General features: G+C 35.9%; 4 protein-coding genes across 5 annotated transcripts; all 4 read left to right on the top strand.

Moving 5' to 3' along the window:
* The first annotated feature begins 27 nt into the window (after positions 1-27).
* On the top strand, positions 28-3,181 carry LOC6049754. Its single transcript, XM_038259859.1, has 5 exons — positions 28-156; positions 208-1,341; positions 1,397-2,029; positions 2,084-2,513; positions 2,570-3,181. The coding sequence occupies exons 1-3, from the start codon at positions 109-111 to the stop codon at positions 1,763-1,765; spliced, it is 1,551 nt and encodes a 516-aa protein (XP_038115787.1). The 5' UTR covers positions 28-108; the 3' UTR covers positions 1,766-2,029; positions 2,084-2,513; positions 2,570-3,181.
* Positions 2,943-4,936, top strand: LOC119768767. Of its 2 annotated transcripts, none has more exons than XM_038259850.1 (3): positions 2,943-3,310; positions 3,400-4,546; positions 4,601-4,936. In XM_038259850.1, the coding sequence occupies exons 1-3, from the start codon at positions 3,255-3,257 to the stop codon at positions 4,904-4,906; spliced, it is 1,509 nt and encodes a 502-aa protein (XP_038115778.1). In that variant the 5' UTR covers positions 2,943-3,254; the 3' UTR covers positions 4,907-4,936. The 2 variants fall into 2 exon arrangements, with proteins under 2 accessions (XP_038115778.1, XP_038115769.1); XM_038259841.1 differs by having other exon boundaries at positions 3,368-4,546.
* A 170-nt stretch (positions 4,937-5,106) lies between these two features.
* On the top strand, positions 5,107-5,810 carry LOC119768779. The gene is made up of 2 exons (XM_038259927.1): positions 5,107-5,352; positions 5,412-5,810. The coding sequence occupies exons 1-2, from the start codon at positions 5,242-5,244 to the stop codon at positions 5,784-5,786; spliced, it is 486 nt and encodes a 161-aa protein (XP_038115855.1). The 5' UTR covers positions 5,107-5,241; the 3' UTR covers positions 5,787-5,810.
* Positions 5,791-7,225, top strand: LOC6049756. Its single transcript, XM_001866429.2, has 3 exons — positions 5,791-5,984; positions 6,054-6,548; positions 6,610-7,225. Exons 2-3 carry the CDS (start codon positions 6,117-6,119, stop codon positions 6,913-6,915), a joined length of 738 nt encoding a protein of 245 aa, XP_001866464.2. The 5' UTR covers positions 5,791-5,984; positions 6,054-6,116; the 3' UTR covers positions 6,916-7,225.
* The last annotated feature ends 13,936 nt before the right edge of the window (positions 7,226-21,161 follow it).

The raw sequence follows: 21,161 nt of genomic DNA, 5'->3' as shown, positions 1-21,161 counted from the left end.
ATTTCAAATTCATTCATTCATCCGTCGTGTAGTAACTCTTGCTGGAGCAGTGAATCAGTGCCAGTAGTTCTCGAGTAGTTTGACGCGCAACAGGTGTATTCTGGAAATATGGAACCGACTGAGGACGCCGTTTCGATCCAAAATCTACCGGATGAGGTAAATTTGCAAATGAGTTTCAAACCCCCACATGATGTCGTCACTTTGCAGATGCTGGAGAAAATCTTCTCCAAACTCAGCCTGGAGTATCGCAAATCCGCCTCACTAGTGTGTCACCGCTGGAACCCACTGGCAATCCGTCCAGCTGACGTTCTTCTGGTAGTCGATTGCCATCGTGACACTGTCGAAACTTATCGTCAATACCTGCTGACCTCGAGCCGGTCGTACAAACATCTCCTCATCGCTGCCTTCAATAACTCAGAGATGGAGAGCTTGGCACAATTGCTCGTCACTCGGTTTCGTCACGCGCTGTTATCTTTGCAACTAGATAGGTTGAGTGATTGGCGCTCGATCTGGAACCTTGGCTCGCACCTCCACTGTCTAAACATTGCGAAATGTTTCGGCGACCACTGCGACTTCCAAAACGACCAAGCGTTACACCCCTTACCCAATTTGCGCCACCTCAAGATCACCGCCGAGTTTCTGCACCTTCCCGGCGTCGACCTACCCTCGCTAACCCCCAACCTAACCTCACTCAGCGTGGAGTTCCAGAAGCGACCCGTAGACTACGACATCCCGGCAAACGTCCTTCAATTCCTCTCCCCCCGTCTAACACAGCTCTTCCTAAAAGTCGACTGGTCCCACGACAACCTGGACTTTATCCGTCCCATCTGGCAGCATCGCTTCCCGCTGCTAACCCGTTTCAAGTGCGACGTCCTACGGTCCAGCGCCGGCGGTTACGCCAACAGCTACGAGCTGGAACACTTCCTGAAGAGCTGCACAAGCCTGCGTGCCATCTCGCTGGATGGACTCACCCAGGAGGCGCGATTCTTCCGGAACCTCAGCCTGGCGTGCGTAAACCTCCGCGAGCTGTCCTTCCGGGCGGCGATTCTCGGGCAGGAACACTTTCTGCATCTCTGCCAGATGCCGCAGCTGCGGCGGTTGTACGTGTGTCAGGCAAAGCTGACGTTTCGAACGGCGAACTTCCAGTATCCGACTAGTGGCGTCCGAGATTTAGTACTTGAAAGGGCGGACATTTGGAACGTGGAGCGATTCAACCGCTTCATCGCGATGGCGTTTCCGGCGTTGGTCAGTCTACGGATGAACTACTTCAAAAGTTCGGCAGCGGGATCGCTACGGCTTGCAAACTTGCAACGGCTTGAAGAGCTGCACCTAGAGGAGCACGTAAGTAACCCAAGAAATCCGTTGAAAAAGAACTAAACATAACTCCACCCTACAGGGCGCCCTGGACCTGCACCTCCTGGAAGACTTTGCAACACTACCCAAACTTCACTCCGTCAAGCTCGGATCACCTCAATTTGACGTCCTGAGCTTCCAGCCCCGGCCCAGGCTGGACCACATTCGAGCGCTCGGCCTGCGGACCCAGTTCAACGATGAGTACCTGCTGCGGCTAGCCGAACTGTTCCCGCGGCTTGCTAGTCTGCAGCTCTGTGGAAGACCACTACATACGGAAGGAGGTCGCGAAGCGGTCCGGAAGTTGCTGCCGGGGTGCGATTTACGACTACCTGTCGAAGGGGAGATTGTCCCTCTGCGATACTTTACGCCATTTTCCATGATGGTGGAGAGGCGGTGCTGTGATGATGATTAATTTTCATCGACAAAATAAAAACAAGTTTTTCTTCAAAAATAAACAAAAACAAAGTTAAAGTTCATTTGCGATGAACGCAAGTTCATCTATTTGACAGATTGCACGCGCCAACGAGACATAACCACGCTTTCTTTTGTTGTCAACTTGCGTGAACACTGAAGATTCATGCTTGTTTTCGAATGTAGAAATTCATCAATCCGCGTAGAGCTACGTGTTGCAGTTTGTTTTGCCATGGAGTGGAAGACGTTTTTCCAATCCAAGAACGTAAGTTTGAATCACATAAAGAGCATTTCACAGCTCAACTCAACTCATTTCCAGATATTGGGACTGGTATTGTCCTTTCTCAGCTTGAAAGACCAGAAATCGGCCTCATCGGTTTGTCGCCGGTGGAGTCGACTCGCAGTTCGTCCGGCGAACATAGTTCTGGTACTAGATTCGAACCGGGACATGGTTGAAAACTACCTCAACTACTCGATCACCTCGGACAACGCCGAACTCGCAGCAGAGGGGGTGATCAACAGGTTTCGTCACAGTTTGCTCTAGTTGGAACTCCGCGATTTCCGGCACATTTGGAAACTTTGCTCGAACAGTGCTTCGGTGACGAATCTCACGACGCTCAACGTTGACTCGGAATCCTACGACATGCCTAAGAACGTTCTGGATTACTTCGCTCCTCGTTTGACACATTACACATAAAGTACACCTCCGAAGAACCTCTACGGCTGTCAAACTTCACCTGGAAAACACGGTAAGATACCAGCTAAGATTAATCTTCCTCTTTCATCGACACTAATTCCGTTCCAGAACTTTGGCTTAAATTCTGACCTGCATATCGGTAGGATCTCTGGAGTTCAACATCAACAAGCTGAAAGTCAAGCCTGACTTGAGTCACATCAAGCGGTTCAGCGTCTGGACCCAGCTGGACGACAATCGACTTAAGCTGCTGACAGGACTGTTTCCCGCGCTGACAATTCTGTAGCTCTGCGGACGCCTCAAGAGCACAGCGAAAGGACTCCGAACGGCGAAAAAGTTGCTTCCGGCAAGCTGCGAGGTTCATCTGTTTGCCGATGGGGAGCTACTTCCGCGACGTGACTTGAAGATGCGGAAGGATTGGTGCTGTGAGTGGAGAAATGAGCTTAACGACTACGACTAAGACTCCGACTCCCCCAAAAACCTGAATTCATCGACTACGACTCGACATCTCTTATCAGTATAACCGCGATGCCGCGATGAATCAAAACAACGCATTCACTGCCACCTGTTGCTTCAGGCAGAGAGTTCATCACAAGTTCATCGGTTTGACAGTTCGCCTAGCGGGGATTCACCATGCAATCGAGCGGTGATTCACAGCCTGTGAATGTTTTGCTGCCTATTTTAAGAAAGTTACTCAAAGTTATTAAATTGTGATAAATCGTAGTTTTATTTTTCAACAAAATGAACTGGAAGGAAACTGTGTCCCGTGTTTTACATGGCATGAAGAAGTCATCTCATGAAAAAAGTAATAATGTGTATCAACCAATTACAATGCAGGATCTTCCAGATGATGTGAGTTTAATACGGTATCTGCAATAAAATCAACTGAAAATTTTGAAACTTCTTCAGATACTACTGGAAATCTTTTCTTATTTGAGTAGTGACTATTACAAAGTAACATCTTTAGTGTGTCGTCGGTGGAACAGTGTGACCTTCGGAACCAACAAAGTTCAACTCAACGTAACCGTTCTCAACAGGGATCGTTCCTCTGAGAAATCATATCTGCGACTACTTTCAAAAAGCAAACGACGCTACAAAAATTTAAAGCTAGCTGACTGCCAACGCTCTTTAGTTTTAAAATTGTTGCCAAAGTTTTCCTCAAATTTGAACTCGCTGACGCTGAGCTGTAACTTCGAGCTGAGGCATTTAGCCAAAATCTTTCAACACTGCTCAAACCTCAGGACGCTGGACATCAAGTTCAGCAATTTCGATCGAACGTCCAAGAAATCGAACATCCTGCCATCGCTGCCCAATCTTCAAACCCTGAAAGTGGACATAACCTTCCTGCACCTCCCCAAAGTCAACCTCCACCAACACGTTCCAAACCTAACCTCGCTAACGCTTCTCTTCAGCGAAGATCTCCCAGTTCCGCAGCCCATCCTGGACTTCATCAGCCCTCGCTTACGTGAACTAGATCTCCAGGTCAACTTCCCCCATGAACCCGCAAGTCATTTCCACCAAATTTGGCACGCCAAGTTCCCCCTGCTGACGCATTTTACGTGCTACTTGGAGCGCATCGACAAGCCATCCCAGCCGTACGATCCGGCGTCAAAGCTGGAACGCTTCCTGGACCAAAGCTGGACGCACTTGGAATCCGCCAAGCTGTACCGAGTGCTGTACAACCGCTGGCAGTATCTGGACTTTTTGCCGGCTAGCGAAGAAGGTCCGCTTTTCTCGCAGCTGAGCCGAACCTGTTCCACGCTGAGGGAGCTATCGCTCGGAATGCTGAAGCTCCAGGAAGAACAGTTTGTTCAGCTCTGCGAGCTGCCGCACCTTAGGGTGCTGCACATTGAAGAATCCACCGTGCATACTCCAGGGTTGGATAGCTGTCGAAAAGTGGAGAGTTTGGTGGAACTGTCGCTTCAAAGTACGGAAATTGATGACACGACCGCGTTCAATGAGTTTATCGGACGAACCTTCCCCAACCTGGCAAGACTTTCGGCTCACAACTGTAAAAACTTGTTCGAGGTGGCGGAACTCAGCTTTTCCAGGCTGGAAGCGCTGGAGCATCTGTCGGTGCGACAGATTGTAAGTAGACTCGTGCCGTCTACGTCAATTACTACAAATTCTACGTTTCCACAGCTTCCTCTCAGTTGGGACTACCTGGCCAATCTGTCAACCTTCCCCGTGCTTCGCACCGTTACGATATTCTGTGACAGGTTTGCGGATAACAGCCCAGATCAGCGGCTAGCCGGAGTTGTTTCCGGAAGCATTCGAACGCTAACGGTTACGGCCGAACTCAACGACGAGATTCTACGACGATTGGTTGAGTTTTTCCCAAACTTGACCACCCTTAAATTGCGAAGAATCGGGAGATGTACTCCGAAGGGCATTTTGGAGACTCGGAAATTGGTTCCGAACTGTTGTTTTGAGCTTCCACGGAACTAAAATCAAATAAAAAATATGTTTTAATTGAAACTCTTTCATTTTAAACATCCTTGTTCAAATTTGAAATCAAAGTACGGAAACGTAAACAACAACAAATTCATGCCTCACAAAATATTCATCTGCAGTGAACACAACGCGTTCATCCGCTTTTTGACAGCTCTCGGCGGTGATTTAAAACCGGCAGTGTGTTCGATACCAGTTGAACGCGAAACACGTCGTCGGCGCTGCCGTAAATTCTGAGTCATTTAGGTTTATTAAATAACGAGGTAAATCAGTCTTGTTGGAACAAACTTGTAGTGACTAGTGATCAATAGGTAGCTCTTTGGTAAAATCAAATGAATTGGAAGAAAGGTGCAGCCCAGCTGCTGTGTGGTGTCAAGAAATCTACGGACGCGTTTGATAACGATGCTTATCATCGCACAACGATACATAATCTACCCGATGATGTAAACAGATGGATTTAACCAAGCTGAACCATCACTAAATTTCGAATTTCGCCCTCTAGATTCTACTGGAAATCTTCTCCTACCTGAGGGTCGACTATCGCCGATCAGCCTCACTGGTGTGCCGCCGCTGGAACATTCTAGCCTTCGGATCTGGCAGCGTCCAGCTGAACGTGACCATTCTCAACAGGAATCGTTCCATGGAGAAATCGTACCGTCGATCGCTGTCCAGAAGCAAACGAGCTTACCGACATTTGAAGCTTGTCGACTGTCGACACGCGTTGGCATTACAAGTTTTGAACAAATTTTCATCAAATTTGAACTCGTTAACGCTAAGCTGTGATGTCAAGCTGGAGCATCTGGCAGAAATTGTCCAACTCTGTTCAAATATCCGATCGCTGGATGTCAAGTTCAGCAACTTTGAGCAGATATCCTAGAAGTCAGTCTTGTTACGCCCGCTGGTCAACTTGGAGATCCTAAAAGTGGACATAGGCTTCCTAAACCTGCCCGGCATCAACCTGTCTCAACTAGCTCCAAACGTCACCTCCCTAACGATCGTGTACAGCGAAGATCTGGCCGTTCCAGCACCCGTACTCGATCATTACGGTCCCCGATTGAGACAACTGATACTGTTGGTAAACATTTGCCTCAAACGTGAAACCAAAATTCACAACGTTTGGCAGACCAAATTCCCTCTTCTCCAGCGATTCGAGTGCCACTTGGGACGCCACGACGGCTCGGATGACCCGTACGACCCGATTACGGACATGGACGGCATTCTTGAGCACTGCGAACATCTACAAGTGGCCAAGTTCTACAGAGTCACGTACCTGCCAAGACTTACGCTCAGATTGAGCCAACTGTGCACCAACTTGCGGGAGTTATCCCTCGGTATGATCCGGGTTACCGCGCAACACTTTGTCCACATCTGCCAGCTGCTGCAGCTCAAGTATCTCCACATCGAAGAATCTTCGGTGGAAACTCCCAACTTCCAGTGTTACCAAGTGCTGGACAGCTTGACGGAGCTATCGCTCCATGCCGCCTCCTTCGACAGCAGCGACCAGTTCAACGACTTTGTCCGGCATGCCTTTCCAGCACTGTCCAGCTTCCGGGTGCACAACTGTCGCGATTTGTACTACATTGCCGAGGTCAAGTTTTGGGGTCTGCAACTGCTCGAGCAGCTATCGGTGCGACAAATTGTAGGTCCAGCACTAAAATTTCACCGTTTCTTGTACTAATCAATCCTCCCCCTTCCCACAGGACCCAATCAGCTGGGAATTCATCGTGAACCTGTCCTACCTCCCGCTCCTAAAAACCGTCACCCTAATCTGCAGCAACTTCCCCGAGTACACTCTCGACCACGTCCCGCATGTCGTTTCCACCAGCATCCAAACGCTTTCCATCCTGGCGGAACTGACGGATGCCACCCTGAGCCGGCTGGTGTGCTTCTTCCCGAACCTTAGGCTGCTCAAACTACGCAACCCAACCGGATGTACGGCGGACGGCATCCGGAGCGCCCAAAAGCTCGTTCCGGAATGCCTCTTTGAAGTGCCGGCGCGGTTTTGATCACGTTGCCTGTTGAACGTAACCTTGATCGTGAAATGTTTCGTGTGGAGTTTAGTGAAATATTTCAAGCTAGTGTTCATGAGTGAATTTAAATTCACGCGCTTATCGACCGGCTTCGGATGAATGTAAACGGAAAACATCACCAATACATGCGCAATGTAAAAGCTCAAGAATAAAACAAAACAAATTTTGCTGCACGGGTTTTGAGCGGTAAGGAGTTCATCAGAGCACGTGGTCGGTTATTCGAACGTTGGAGAAGATGAATTTAGGTCGCTTTAATGACTTTTAAAAGAAGTAAAATTAACGCTAATATTTTTTCAATTATGGCTTGCATTTTTCGAAGAATTATTTTAAAATAAATAATAAGATTGTAAACTTATATTATTTATAAATCATCTTCTTTCTCCTACATCAATAAAAAGAGTTCGAATTTTGAAATTATTGAATATTGAAATTTTTGACGATTAAAAAAAATTAGAATCATTTTAGAATTTGAATATTTAATTTCTTTTGAATTTTGGATCATGGTATTTTGGAAATTTGGAATTTTGGAATGTCAGAAATTTAGAATTTTGGATTTTTGATTTTTTTTTTTAATTTATATTTTGTTATTTCGAAATTTTAAAATTTTGGAACTTTGAGATTATGGAATTTTGAAATTTTGATTCCAAAATTACAAAATTTCAAATTCTAAAATTCCATAATTCCATAAGATTAAAATAAAAAATACTTAATTCCAAAATTTCAAAATATTCAAATTTCAAAATTCAATAATTCAATAATTCCAAAATTTCAACATTCCAGAATTCCAAAATCTTAAAACTTCGAGATTCTAAAATCAAAAAAATAAAATACAAATAATCCAAAATACATAAATTACAAAATTTTAAGAATCCAAAATTAATAAATTTCAAAATTCCATAATTCCAAAACCCACACATTAAAAATAAATAAATTCCAAAATTTCTAAATATTAAAATTCCAAAATTCAATAATTCAATAATCCAAAAATTCTAAAAATCCAAAATATCAATCTGGGAAATAAAAAAAATAATTTTAAAATTTTCATTTTTTTTAAATTTTGGAATTTTAGTGCTTTGAAATTTTTGAATTTTCAATTTTACTGAGAAATTTTGGAATGTTGGAATATTGGAATATTAAAATTTTGGAATTTTACAATTCGGGATTTTTTTAGTTTTTGATTTTAAAATTTCTGAAATTTGGAATATTGGAAAATTGTAATATTTAAAAATTGGAATTTTGTTATTTCGGATTTTTAGAGTTACGGGATTTTTGTTTTTTTTTATTTTGGAATTTCAAATTTTGAAATTTAGTAGAAAATTAGAAAATTAGAAAATTAGAAAATTAGAAAATAACAAAATTACAAAATTACAAAATTAGAAAATTAGAAAATTAGGAAATTAGAAATTTAGAAAATTAGAAAATTAGAAAATTAAAAAATTAGAAAATTAGAAAATTAGAAAATTAGAAAATTAGAAAATTAGAAAATTAGAAAATTATAAAATTAGAAAATAAGAAAAATGGAAAATTAGAAAATTAGAAAATTAGAAAATAAGAAAATTAGAAAATTAGAAAATTAGAAAATTAGAAAATTAAAAAATTAGAAAATTTTAAAATTAGAAAATTAGCAAATTAGAAAATTAGAAAATTAGAAAATTAGAAAATTACAAAATTACAAAATTAGAAAATTAGAAAATTACAAAATTAGAAAATTACAAAATTAGAAAATTAGAAAATTAGAAAATTAAAAAATTAAAAAATTAGAAAATTAGAAAATTAGAAAATTAGAAAATTAAAAAATTAGAAAATTAGAAAATTAGAAAATTAGAAAATAAGAAAATTAGAAAATTAGAAATTAGAAAATTAGAAAATTAGAAAATTAGAAAATTAGAAAATTAGAAAATTAGAAAATTAGAAAATAAGAAAATTAGAAAATTAGAAAATTAGAAAATTAGAAAATAAGAAAATAAGAAAATTAGAAAATAAGAAAATTAGAAAATTAAAAAATTAGAAAATTAGAAAATTACAAAATTACAAAATTACAAAATTACAAAATTACAAAATTACAAAATTACAAAATAACAAAATTACAAAATTACAAAATTACAAAATTACAAAATTACAAAATTACAAAATTACAAAATTACAAAATTACAAAATTACAAAATTACAAAATTACAAAATTACAAAATTACAAAATTACAAAATTACAAAATTACAAAATTACAAAATTACAAAATTACAAAATTACAAAATTACAAAATTACAAAATTACAAAATTACAAAATTACAAAATTAGAAAATTACAAAATTAGAAAATTACAAAATTAGAAAATTAGAAAATTAGAAAATTAGAAAATTAGAAAATTAGAAAATAAGAAAATTAGAAAATTAGAAAATTAGAAATTTAGAAATTTAGAAAATTAGAAAATTAGAAAATTAGAAAATTAGAAAATTAGAAAATTAGAAAATTTGAAAATTTGAAAATTTGAAAATTTGAAAATTTGAAAATTAGAAAATTAGAAAATTAGAAAATTAGAAAATTAGAAAATTAGAAAATTAGAAAATTAGAAAATTAGAAAATTAGAAAATTAGAAAATTAGAAAATTAGAAAATTAGAAAATTAGAAAATTAGAAAATTAGAAAATTAGAAAATTAGAAAATTAGAAAATTAGAAAATTAGAAAATTAGAAAATTAGAAAATTAGAAAATTAGAAAATTAGAAAATTAGAAAATTAGAAAATTAGAAAATTAGAAAATTAGAAAATTAGAAAATTAGAAAATTAGAAAATTAGAAAATTAGAAAATAAGAAAATTAGAAAATTAGAAAATTAGAAAATAAGAAAATTGGAAAATTAGAAAATTAGAAAATTAGAAAATTAGAAAATTAGAAAATTAGAAAATTAGAAAATTACAAAATTACAAAATTACAAAATTACAAAATTAGAAAATTAGAAAATTAGAAAATTAGAAAATTAGAAAATTAGAAAATTAGAAAATTAGAAAATTAGAAAATTAGAAAATTAGGAAATTAGAAAATTAGAAAATTAGAAAATTAGAAAATTAGAAAATTAGAAAATTAGAAAATTAGAAAATTAGAAAATTAGAAAATTAGAAAATTAGAAAATTAGAAAATTAGAAAATTAGAAAATTAGAAAATTAGAAAATTAGAAAATTAGAAAATTAGAAAATTAGAGAAAATTAGAAAATTAGAAAATTAGAAAATTAGAAAATTAGAAAATTAGAAAATTAGAAAATTAGAAAATTAGAAAATTAGAAAATTAGAAAATTAGAAAATTAGAAAATTAGAAAATTAGAAAATTAGAAAATTAGAAAATTAGAAAATTAGAAAATTAGAAAATTAGAAAATTAGAAAATTAGAAAATTAGAAAATTAGAAAATTAGAAAATTAGAAAATTAGAAAATTAGAAAATTAGAAAATTAGAAAATTAGAAAATTAGAAAATTAGAAAATTAGAAAATTAGAAAATTAGAAAATTAGAAAATTAGAAAATTAGAAAATTAGAAAATTAGAAAATTAGAAAATTAGAAAATTAGAAAATTAGAAAATTAGAAAATTAGAAAATTAGAAAATTACAAAATTACAAAATTACAAAATTACAAAATTACAAAATAACAAAATTACAAAATTAGAAAATTAGAAAATTAGAAAATAAGAAAATTAGAAAATTTGAAGATTAAAAAATTAGAAAATTAAAAAATTAAAAAATTAAAAAAATAGAAAATAAGAAAATTAAAAAATTAGAAAATTAGAAAATTAGAAAATTAGAAAATTAGAAAATTAGAAAATAAGAAAATTAGAAAATTAGAAAATTAGAAAATTAGAAAATTAGAAAATTAGAAAATTAGAAAATTAGAAAATTAGAAAATTAGAAAATTAGAAAATTAGAAAATTAGAAAATTAGAAAATTAGAAAATTAGAAAATTAGAAAATTAGAAAATTAGAAAATTAGAAAATTAGAAAATTAGAAAATGAGAATGCTAGAAAATTAGAAAATTAGAAAATAAGAAAAAAATTAGAAAATCGCAATCGAGAACGCCAAGCAATGCTGTAGAGCGAATAATTTGATTTTGATTTTGATCAATTTATTTTGACGTTGTTTGAAAATGGTACAGATTTGCTTTTAGTAAAAAAACGAAGTTGACCTTATAGCTGTCGGCCACCATTGCTAGTACCAACCACAGCGCCCACCGCGGGATTCGAACCGGCGACCTCTGGATTGTTTGTCCAGTGCGCGGTCCGATTGATCCACACGGGCGGGACGTTTTTAATAAGGCTGTTTTTTATATAATATTGCTTTCATAAATTGTCTTTTTAACAAAATTATCCTTGTGTCATAAAAAGTGTAATAAGCGAACAATTTAAAATTCAAAAATCAACCTCACGAGCAATTTCATCCCGAAGGGATGCAATCCTATGAATGTATGCATTCTCTTCGTCAAATCTTTCACACTCTCATACGTTAACGCGTATGAGCGATGTCTGAAAAAGATATCGATTTTTTGGGCGAACTACTTTTTGGGGAGGGCAAGTCTTTGAACTAAATTTGAAGCCCATTACCTTTAATGACTAATTCATCACCAAACAGCACGCTTCGTGGGAACCATTACTTTACGAGGTGAAAAATTTATGCTTCTGAAGGTGAAACGAAATTTTAGCCTTTTTTGACGTCGTGTAATGAAGGTTTCGTACTTAGAAAAGGAGCGAGAAACACACGGGAATTCAGGAACCCGTAATGGCTCACTTAATAACCACCTCGTAAAAGGTGATTTATGGAAGGAGGTCGCTCCTTGAGTGTGTTTGGATTTGCGAAAATAGGAGAGTGGGAGCAAAATTTGCGAAAGGTGAATTCTGAGAAAAAATTCTTAATCGTCTATAGGAAGTTTAAGCACAAATTGCCCTAAGGTTCAAATGCAAACTAACCCTTAAACCTAATGACAGTTGACTGGTAACAGTTGACAGATGACAGATAAAAACTATTCACTGATTCTACTCTACATAGTACTTACCGATTGTAATTTCACTCACAACAATTCGTACTTACCTTGATAATGACGTTTTACACAGAATACTAAAGCAATATCTTAAAATTGAAGTCCGTAATCGAAGTTAAAGTAGAACACTTCAATTTAAAAACGCCTACTTTGCTCTTGATTGCCTCAAAGCTGACGTCCCTACTGGAAACGTCAATCCCCAAGTTCTAATCCCAAAAAGGGCCTAATTCGATTTGAGTCCGAAACCACAAAATGGTGGGTCTCGGTCGGGCTGACCCTTGCCCACAGCCGAACGCGAATTTCCCGATTTAATTAAGGGCCCCACACACAACAGCACTGTGACTGTTTACATTTGCATCGAAAATCAACCCCCTGAATGTATGCAAATAATAATTTACTGCCAGCATGTGGGATTGGCACCCTTCAGGGTACGCCCGTTATTAGCCTTCGAGATCTCGGGCTCCGGATTTGTAACCTGAATTTTAAGCTTGTTGTAGATTTTGAGAATTTTGTCTGTTTGTTACGAGAAGAATTTGCGAGACTTTAAATTTTCAATTTTAAAGCTTGAAATGGTACGAAAATTTCTCCCCCTTCAAATTCAAGTTTAAAATATGCCTCGCAGATAAACAATGTCCAAGCGATAGGGTTGGAGGACCCTTCGCAACAATGGCCAGCATCCTTCAAACCCCGGCCCGAAAAGAGGGAAAACCAGTAACTCTAAATCACCACGATAATGGCCTTTCACTACCCGTCCGTCTGTCCGTCACGTGTAGACAACAAACCTGGATGCAATCCGAGCGCTGCAGTCCTCCTCTGTAAAAGCAAAAGGGGTTCGGATCGAAATTAATTTGCATCCGACGCCGCCACCACCACCACACCACGTGGACACGACCCGAAAAAAGAGGACCAACACATGATGGACGCGACTTGGACGTGAAGTATGCAACCGGAGAGCAGCAGCATGTTCTGGCTCGATGTTGATTTGTACTGGAGTTTTTCGGGAATGTTAGAGATGCTCGAAATGAACTGTTGCCTACTTTTCGGCGTTTTCTGATTCAACTTGCATGCAAAGTTTGATGCAATTCTCGTAACTTGGAGTGCTTCCATCTGGTGACAAAAATGAAAAATTCTCCTAAATCAAGCTGAACATCCCTAGCGGTTCATCCTAATGCAAATTTACAAACCCTTCGGTCTCCGCATAACAAATTCCGGATACGACAGCATCCCCGGTACGACGATGCTTCTCGTCTGACCACGTTTTCGGCGTCGTCCAAAAAGCAGGGTGGTGAAAGTGCGTGCATGCATTTTTGCTATTTTTTTCCGGGAGAATTTTTGAAGGGGTTGAAATTTTCCCGATTCCAGACTACCTACACCAAAGGGGGAGAGATGATTCGAAAACGGGAAATTGAATAAATTTTTAAGGTTATTAAAATTGTACGAAGTTCGGCTGAGGCTTTTTCGAGCAACAAAAAAAGGGTTGTTATTTTAGTGGGACTCGCGATCTCGTTCCAAACTTCTCCTGAACGTGACATTTGAGAACGAAAGCTGGCCGAAAAATTAATCAAACCTCAATTACGAAGGAGCAACACCCCCACTCAGCTCCACCTCCAGGACGGTGGCGATATCGATTTGACCTGTGGGGCGCGGCGTAAAAATAACCTTCTTTTTTTTTACTCTCGCGCATATTGATCAATCAGATAACACGGCGAAACCGGGTGGGGGGTGGCACGCGTTAAGAAAAAGGGGTTTGGCTATACCTTTGGAGCTGGAAAAGGTGCTAGGGAAGTGCTTAATCTTAGAGCGAACTATTAAGGCGAGGAGGGAAGAAGTGACCTACAAACGAAAGGGTGAAGGAATCACGAACGCGAATGAGTATTGATCGGAGTTTGAGATTATTTCTTTTTGTTAGGAAAAGGAAATCTTTATGGTTACCTTAAAAAGATGAAACAACTAACCAGAATACAATTCCTAAATAGATCGCATGCAAAATATAACAACATTTTTTTCATGATAAAAAGATTTTAGTACTGATTTCCCGACAAATGTTCTTGTATTCATGAATAGAAAGATATTCACGTAATAAAGAAGCAGTTTTTAAATGTTTCTTATTTGTCAAAATTATTTTCTTTTCAGCAATTCAAGATTTCATGAACATTATTCATAATATTAAAAAAAATGTGAATTCAATTATTCACGACTTCATGAATAAAAATTCAAGATTTCTCGATTTTTATTTTCTGCATGAAGAAAGAATTCACAGCAAACAATAATATATCAAAGCTGTTTCAGAAATGGCATAGTCAAAACATTCACTATTTGTGACGATTACTCAATTCGACATTTTTGAAGTTTATGTCAGTAAACGCTTCAGTTTTATTAAGGATTGGTAGATTTGGGCGCATGCATGGAATTAAACCATTTACAAACATAATTTAAAATTTTATTTATTAACAGGAAATTCCATAAAATTTAATTCTGCCAAATGGCGCGTGTTCAGGAAGCTCAAATCAATCATACCTTGACGAAACTGAAGCGTTTACTGACATAAACTTGAAAAATGTCTAGTGGCATTATAAAAGCAGAGTCAAACTTATTTATGAAATTTTGAAAACAATAAATTCCGAACTTTCAATAATTAAAAAAGGCTATTTCATAAGTTTGAAACATCGTAGCTAACAGACTAAAACTACGCACAAGACTGAAGAAGAAAGATTTAATAATAATTCAAAATTTCTAACAACTCAACAACGCTTCTTGAAACTCAGTTAAACAAAAAAAAAATAAATATGATTGAAATTATTTTTTAAAATTCTTTAAATTTAAGCTTAAAAAAACAAAAAAAAATCATTCATATTTCCTCACAAAACACTAAAACCATTTTAAAAAGTAATTTCAGATTGTTGGCTCACAATTTCGATGTCAAGGAATGCAATTTAATTAAAATTTAGAGATTTATTTTATTTCTTCTTTAGTAGTAGCTCCATTGTAATTTAATTTAAAATGTAAATTTCAAATTTCAAATTTCAATTGGATTGGAGTTCGCACATTCTTAGAACACTTATTTTGGACATTTTGATTTTCCAAATTCCAAATTATTTTTGTTAAAAAGAACAGAAAAATTCACATAACTATTCACATAATTAAACCAATAGTTTCCGAAACTTTTAGAATTGAAAAATTAGGCTGATCAGGCCGATGCAAATATTCTTCAAAAAACATAAAAATTTGAATAACAAGCCATAGTCTCAACATTACAATTTATTTTACACTAGTTCAGTTGTTTTGCAATCATTAGTTTAAAAAATTTATATTTGACAAAACAAAAAAGCGAGAAAAATTCTGCGGCACTGTACACCGAAAATTTTCTTATTTTCACTTTAGAGCAATTCTCTGAGATTATGGTCATTCGATTTTTTTTGTATTTTCAAATCCGGCAGAAACTTTTTTGGTGCCTTCGGTTTGCCCAATGAAGCCAGTTTGCATCATTAGTTTGTCCATATAATTTTCCATACAAATTTAGCAGCTGTCCGTACAAAAATGATATGTAAAAATTCAAAAATCTGTATCTTTTGAAGGAATTTTTTGATCAACTTGGTGTCTCCGGCAAAGTTGTAGGTATGGATATGGACTACACTAAAAAAATGATACACGGTAAAATTTTTTTTAGTGATTTTTAATTTCACTTTTTGTCACTAAAACTTGATTTGCCAAAAAAACACTATTTTTATTTTTTTTATATGTTTTAGAGGACATCAAATGCCAACTTTTCAAAAATTTCCAGAAATAAATAAAAATTAAACAAAGAATAACATTTTAAAAGGGCCAAGTATTCAATAATGCTAGACCTGATTTATTTTTTTTTTTAAATATTGTTTTCAAAAAGATCGGAAAATTTTACGAATGTTCCATGTTTTAATATTGAAATTCGAACCATTAGTTGCTCACGTCATTGGAAAATGGTGGGTTGTTTAGGTGAGAGTGACCATTAGTTGCTGACATATCGACATTAGAAAATGGTGGGTTCTTTAGGTGAGACTTAACAAACATCAACTTTCCTGTTTTTAAACCTTTGCATGGCAATATCTCATTAACTAAGGGTCGTATCAACAAAGTTCAAAAAAGCATAATAAAGCTCTTCAAAAATATTTTTTACAGAGGTTGGCAAACATGGGCACTAATTTTGAAAAATAAATAACTTAGACTACTTTTAACAAAGTTACCTTAAAAATTTTACTAGAACACTTTTTGATTGCGAATTCGACTTTACATCGAAAAATGAGGTTGAAATTTTTTTCAGAAATATTTCGATTTTTTTTTATTTAAATCAGTGTTGGTTAAAAAATTCATAACATGGTCAATGATTTTTTGCACAACCTAGAAATTTCTGAAAAGTTGGCATTTTATGTCCCCTAAAACATATCAGAAAATGAAAAAAAAATAAAAATAGTGTCCATTTTGCAAATCAAGTTTTAGTGACATAAAGTGAAATTAAAAATCACCCAATTTTTCATACCGCGTATATTTTTTTTTCAGTGTAGTCCTCATCCATACCTATAACTTTGCCGAAGACACCAAATCGATCAAAAAATTCCTTCAAAAGATACAGATTTTTTTAATTTTCGTGTATCATTTTTGTATGGACAGCTGCCAAATTTGTATGAAAAATTATATGGACACTAATGATGCAAAATGGCTGTTTTGGGCATACCGAAGGCACCAAGAAAGTTTCAGCCATATTAAAAATTACAAAAATAAAAATTAATAAAGAAAAACAATTTCGTAGAGATCTGCTCTGTATTAAAAATGGTTTTAGTCATATTCGATTGCAAATATTATTTTGCACACAAAAATGAATTTTGAAAAATTTTGTATGAAATTATTTTAAATACTTTTCCTAACATTCCCACTTTCAAAAAATCATATCTCCGGTACCAAATTTAGCCACATCATTAACTGTAGTGCAAAAGATGGATTTTTTGTTCCCTAAAACATGTCAACAAATTTTGAAAATTAAAAATACATTATTCGGGAATTCAATTTTAGGTATTAAAAAGACAAACAATCGTGTTTATGAAGATTTAGCCAAACTCCAGTTTGGCCTGCCCCGGCCATTGTTTCATACACTTGGAACCCCTTGTAGATAAAAGAAAAACACTAATGGTTGGTACTAGTAATACTGGCCAACAGCTAGAAAATTAACTTCGTTTTTTTTTCTAACCAGTAAATAAAATCATGGTAATATAACATCTGGGAATGAGTACATCTTTTACGTCAGGAAAAATGAAAAAAAAAATCATCTAAAAATTCGTAAATTCATCGCTTTTCTGTTGTAATGCCACTTTTTCAGTCTAAATTGAGGTGAAATTACATCATAAAAGAGGTAATATTAAACCTTCCAATTTTACACCTTCCAAATTTTCAAAAAAGTAGGATAATAACAGTAATATTTAAAGTTTTTGTCTACCCTTTGTTAAATAAAGCTGAACATGCAATGAAAACTGTTTATTTATTTTAAAATTTATTTAAATTATTTTTTTTTTTCCTGAATGTTAATGATAAAAAACTAGATTCGTCTGAAAACAATGCTTTGTGATACATTCCACAGATAAATCAAACTTCAAATATTACCCTAAAGTATGAGTTGTTTACGATGTAGTTTTTCTACTGACCCAAAATTTGTAAAGAACATCTTTTTCTCCTTTGACACAATATCCATCCATTTCAAATCTACGTCAATAAATAATAAACCCTCATCGATTCCACAGGCCATCAAAATCCCCGAAAATTTGCATTTATGACAGCGCCGCGCACGCTTTCGCCTTCACACACACACACACAAACCATCAAACCCCGATGTTGGTTCTAAGGTTAAGGGTGCGGCCCTAATCCGGTTAAGAATATGTACGTTCCCTCTGTTGAATGGAGACGCAAAGATGTCGGTTCGGTAATTGTCAACCGCCCCACCTGATGGACAGGGACAGGGTTGCCGCTGCTACTCACCTGTCAGAGCCCGTCCGAAAGCAATAAATCCCGACCATTATCACGTACAAATCGAGAGAAAGCTCGAGAAAAGGCGAAAAAAAGGAAGAAGAAGGTTCTCACTCCAAGCTTACGCTCCAGCCACCACAAAACCGGCGAGCAAAACCCGGTCACATAGCGCGCTCCCGGGCCATCCGGCGAATTTAGGGTGGTCTTGTCAAGAAAAAAATTAATAAAAAAGACCCTGAAGAATTCCAACCATCAAAGCAAGCCGAAACGTCAAAACTCAAGATGCAATTATTATCTCGCTGTTTTTCATAAATTTCATCCAATTTCTCCCCCCTCGAAACCGCTCTAACTCGCAACAAAACCATTCTTTCACCTGCCACAGGCCGGGCGGATGAGGAGGTTTCCACCCTTCGCGGCCAACAACCCCCTCTGCCACACGTGCCATCCCGACAGGGCGCGGGGTCACCCCGGCAATTCTAAGCCGGGATAGCGCCAGCAAAACCAATACACTCACAAAGCCCGAACCGAACGGAAAGAGTAAAGCTGAAAGTGAGAGAGAGAATAACTTCGTGAGAGAGAGAAACTTGGTCTCACGCTTCAAAGTTCTCTCTCTCTTTCTTCAATAAAGGAAAACGACAAAAGAGGGTGGTTTTTCCGCCCTTTGCTTGGGAGAGCCACACCAAATTCGGAGGGTTGAAAGCCAGTGTCGTTGTATTTGTTGGTTGTCGCCGTCGTCGTCGTCCAGGACACTTCTGTTGTGGTGGTGACGTTGTCGCGTTTGACCACCGAGCTGGAATCATCTGGTGCAAATAGTTTTCGGGACCGGGACGGGATTGATTTAGGGGAGGCGAAATGTTAGTGCAAGATGGTCTCTTAATAAAAATGGAATATTTTGTTTTTTTTTTCAGTTGTTTTCAAGACATTAATTTCGAGGTGGTCAATGTGTAGTGGATGCCTTTATTTGAGTTTATTTCGCACATTAATGATTTTTCCCGAAGTTTGATATTATCTTCGTTTCTCAAGTATTAATTTAACTTAGTACTGATAGTACTAATAATAAATAAAAAATACACATTTTGAAAAAAAACATGTCAAACAAAAAAAGTAAAAATAACTTTTTCTTTTTTATTTACCTTTTTACCTGAAAGAAGCCATTTTGCACCATCAGTTTGTCAATGTCATTTTCCATATAAATTAGTCAGCTGAAATTCAAAAATCTGTATCTTTTGAAGAAATGTATGGATCGATTTGGTTAGATTCGGATGATGATTTCACCGATAAAAAAAAAACCCATAATACACGGAAAAATAAATTTGTTGATTTTATAAAATCACTTCTTGTCAATTAAAATTTATTTATCTTAAAAAAAACACTCTTTTATTATATTTTTGGGGACATAAAATACCGAAAAATTACAAAATTAGCAAAAATATTGTTTTGAAAAAAGTAGTATGAATGAAAACTGAAAAAAGACAAAACTAATTTCTTTTCTTGAAAGTAAAATCAAATTTGCAACCAAAAAGTACTAAAGTTAAATTTTGATAAAATTCTTATTTGAAAAGGTTTTAGAGCAATTCCATGCCAAATAGGGAACCGGTTGTACCGGACCCTCTCCGATTTCAATGAACCGTTGTAGACACGTTATCTTACGCTTATATAAGCCGTTTTTGTTTATATGGAGCCAGTTTCACTCGATAATGACATTTGAGAAGGGCATAAGCGTTTTAAATATTTTTGTGTTTCGTAATTGTGACAAACTTGTAGGAAATTTAACGGACTTTCCGAAATAAATACACTGAAAGATAAAAACACGCCACTTCGATGAGATTTTTGGATTTTTAAGTTTAAAAGTCAAATTTGAAAGTGAGCCCATTCGATCAAAATTTTTGCGAAAATAGCCTAAGACGATACAAAAAGACTCACGAAAAATGCAGGATCGAGAAACTCACCTAAAAAAATACAAAAATCAGTTACTTAAAAGTGCTCTAAACGTCTAAATTTTCAAAAACCGCGTATGGGAATCGATTCTCCAGACAATTTTACATAAAAGTCTCTATATTGGCCACTGTCCTAAGTCCAAACCTTTTGAAGTAACAGCGGTTTTAAAAATAAAAAATACCTGAGCAAAAAGTAAGTTTGATCCACGAGAAAAAAAATTACGAAATTCCATACATTTTTGGCAGGTTGCTCAAACGAAACCATAACAACGTTTTTGCCTAGGTATTCAAAAACGTGGGTTTTATAGAAAACCTAGATGTATGGGTATCAAAAGATCGGAAATTTTATACCCTTTCCGATGCAACATAGCTTGACCTGTGAATTGTGGACCGGTTCGGATGCCGGCGGATTTTCCGACGACGTAACTCCGGGTTGGTACAAAATTCCAACGAAAAATCTATTCTAGCGATACAAAGACCTCCAAACGGTGTTATAACAACACTAAAATGTTTATTTAGCAATTCTATGATTATAAATTGACATTCAGTTAAATTAAAAGTATGCAAAATTAAGTTTAGATAAGTTATATGTAGAATTTCCGGAGTTATATAAACTTTTATATTAAGTAGTTAGTCAACTTTATATTCAATCCAAATTATTTTTTTATCGGTCAAGGATGCCTATTTGGAGTTGGGAGACTGGATTCATGGTGATTTGTCAACAAATAATTTTTTTATGTTAATTTTTCGAAAGGTGTACAAACTTTTTTTGCACCTTTTTTTGATTTCTGTAATAGTATTTGTTATATATTTTTTATGGAAATCATCTTTTCATGAGCTTTTCTTAGCCAAATGTTCGGCACGAGTTTCTGAACAAAACGTAGTACTAGGTTTCTGTCAACATTAAATTGTTTAGATGTTTCATCACAAAATGCGCATAGTGCCCAAGGGGTGTAAATACTTTTTTTACATACTGTATAGAAATTTATCAAAAAAAAAATCTTCAGACGAGACCAAACATTTTTAATATGGTTAGGCTATTGCAATTTTTATTTCACATCTTCTTTAAAAAAATAGTGGAGAAAAAACAAAATTTTCTTTGAAAGAACTTATAAATCGAATGTAAAGTATTCAGAATATTGTTTTTAGTTATTTTTATAATAAAGTCTTATTAATCTGCATACTCATTTTGAATTTCGAGTCCACAAATCGGTTAAAGACGTAACAGTTTGAAAAAAATATTTTCATAGATTTAATGATATTTTTGAAAAAATGTGTTAGCAGC

This window comes from Culex quinquefasciatus, chromosome 1, assembly GCF_015732765.1.
Source record: "Culex quinquefasciatus strain JHB chromosome 1, VPISU_Cqui_1.0_pri_paternal, whole genome shotgun sequence".
Lineage (NCBI taxonomy): Eukaryota > Metazoa > Arthropoda > Insecta > Diptera > Culicidae > Culex > Culex quinquefasciatus.
The sequence above is the reverse complement of the archived record's forward strand: the minus strand, read 5'-3'. Positions and strand labels throughout refer to the sequence as shown.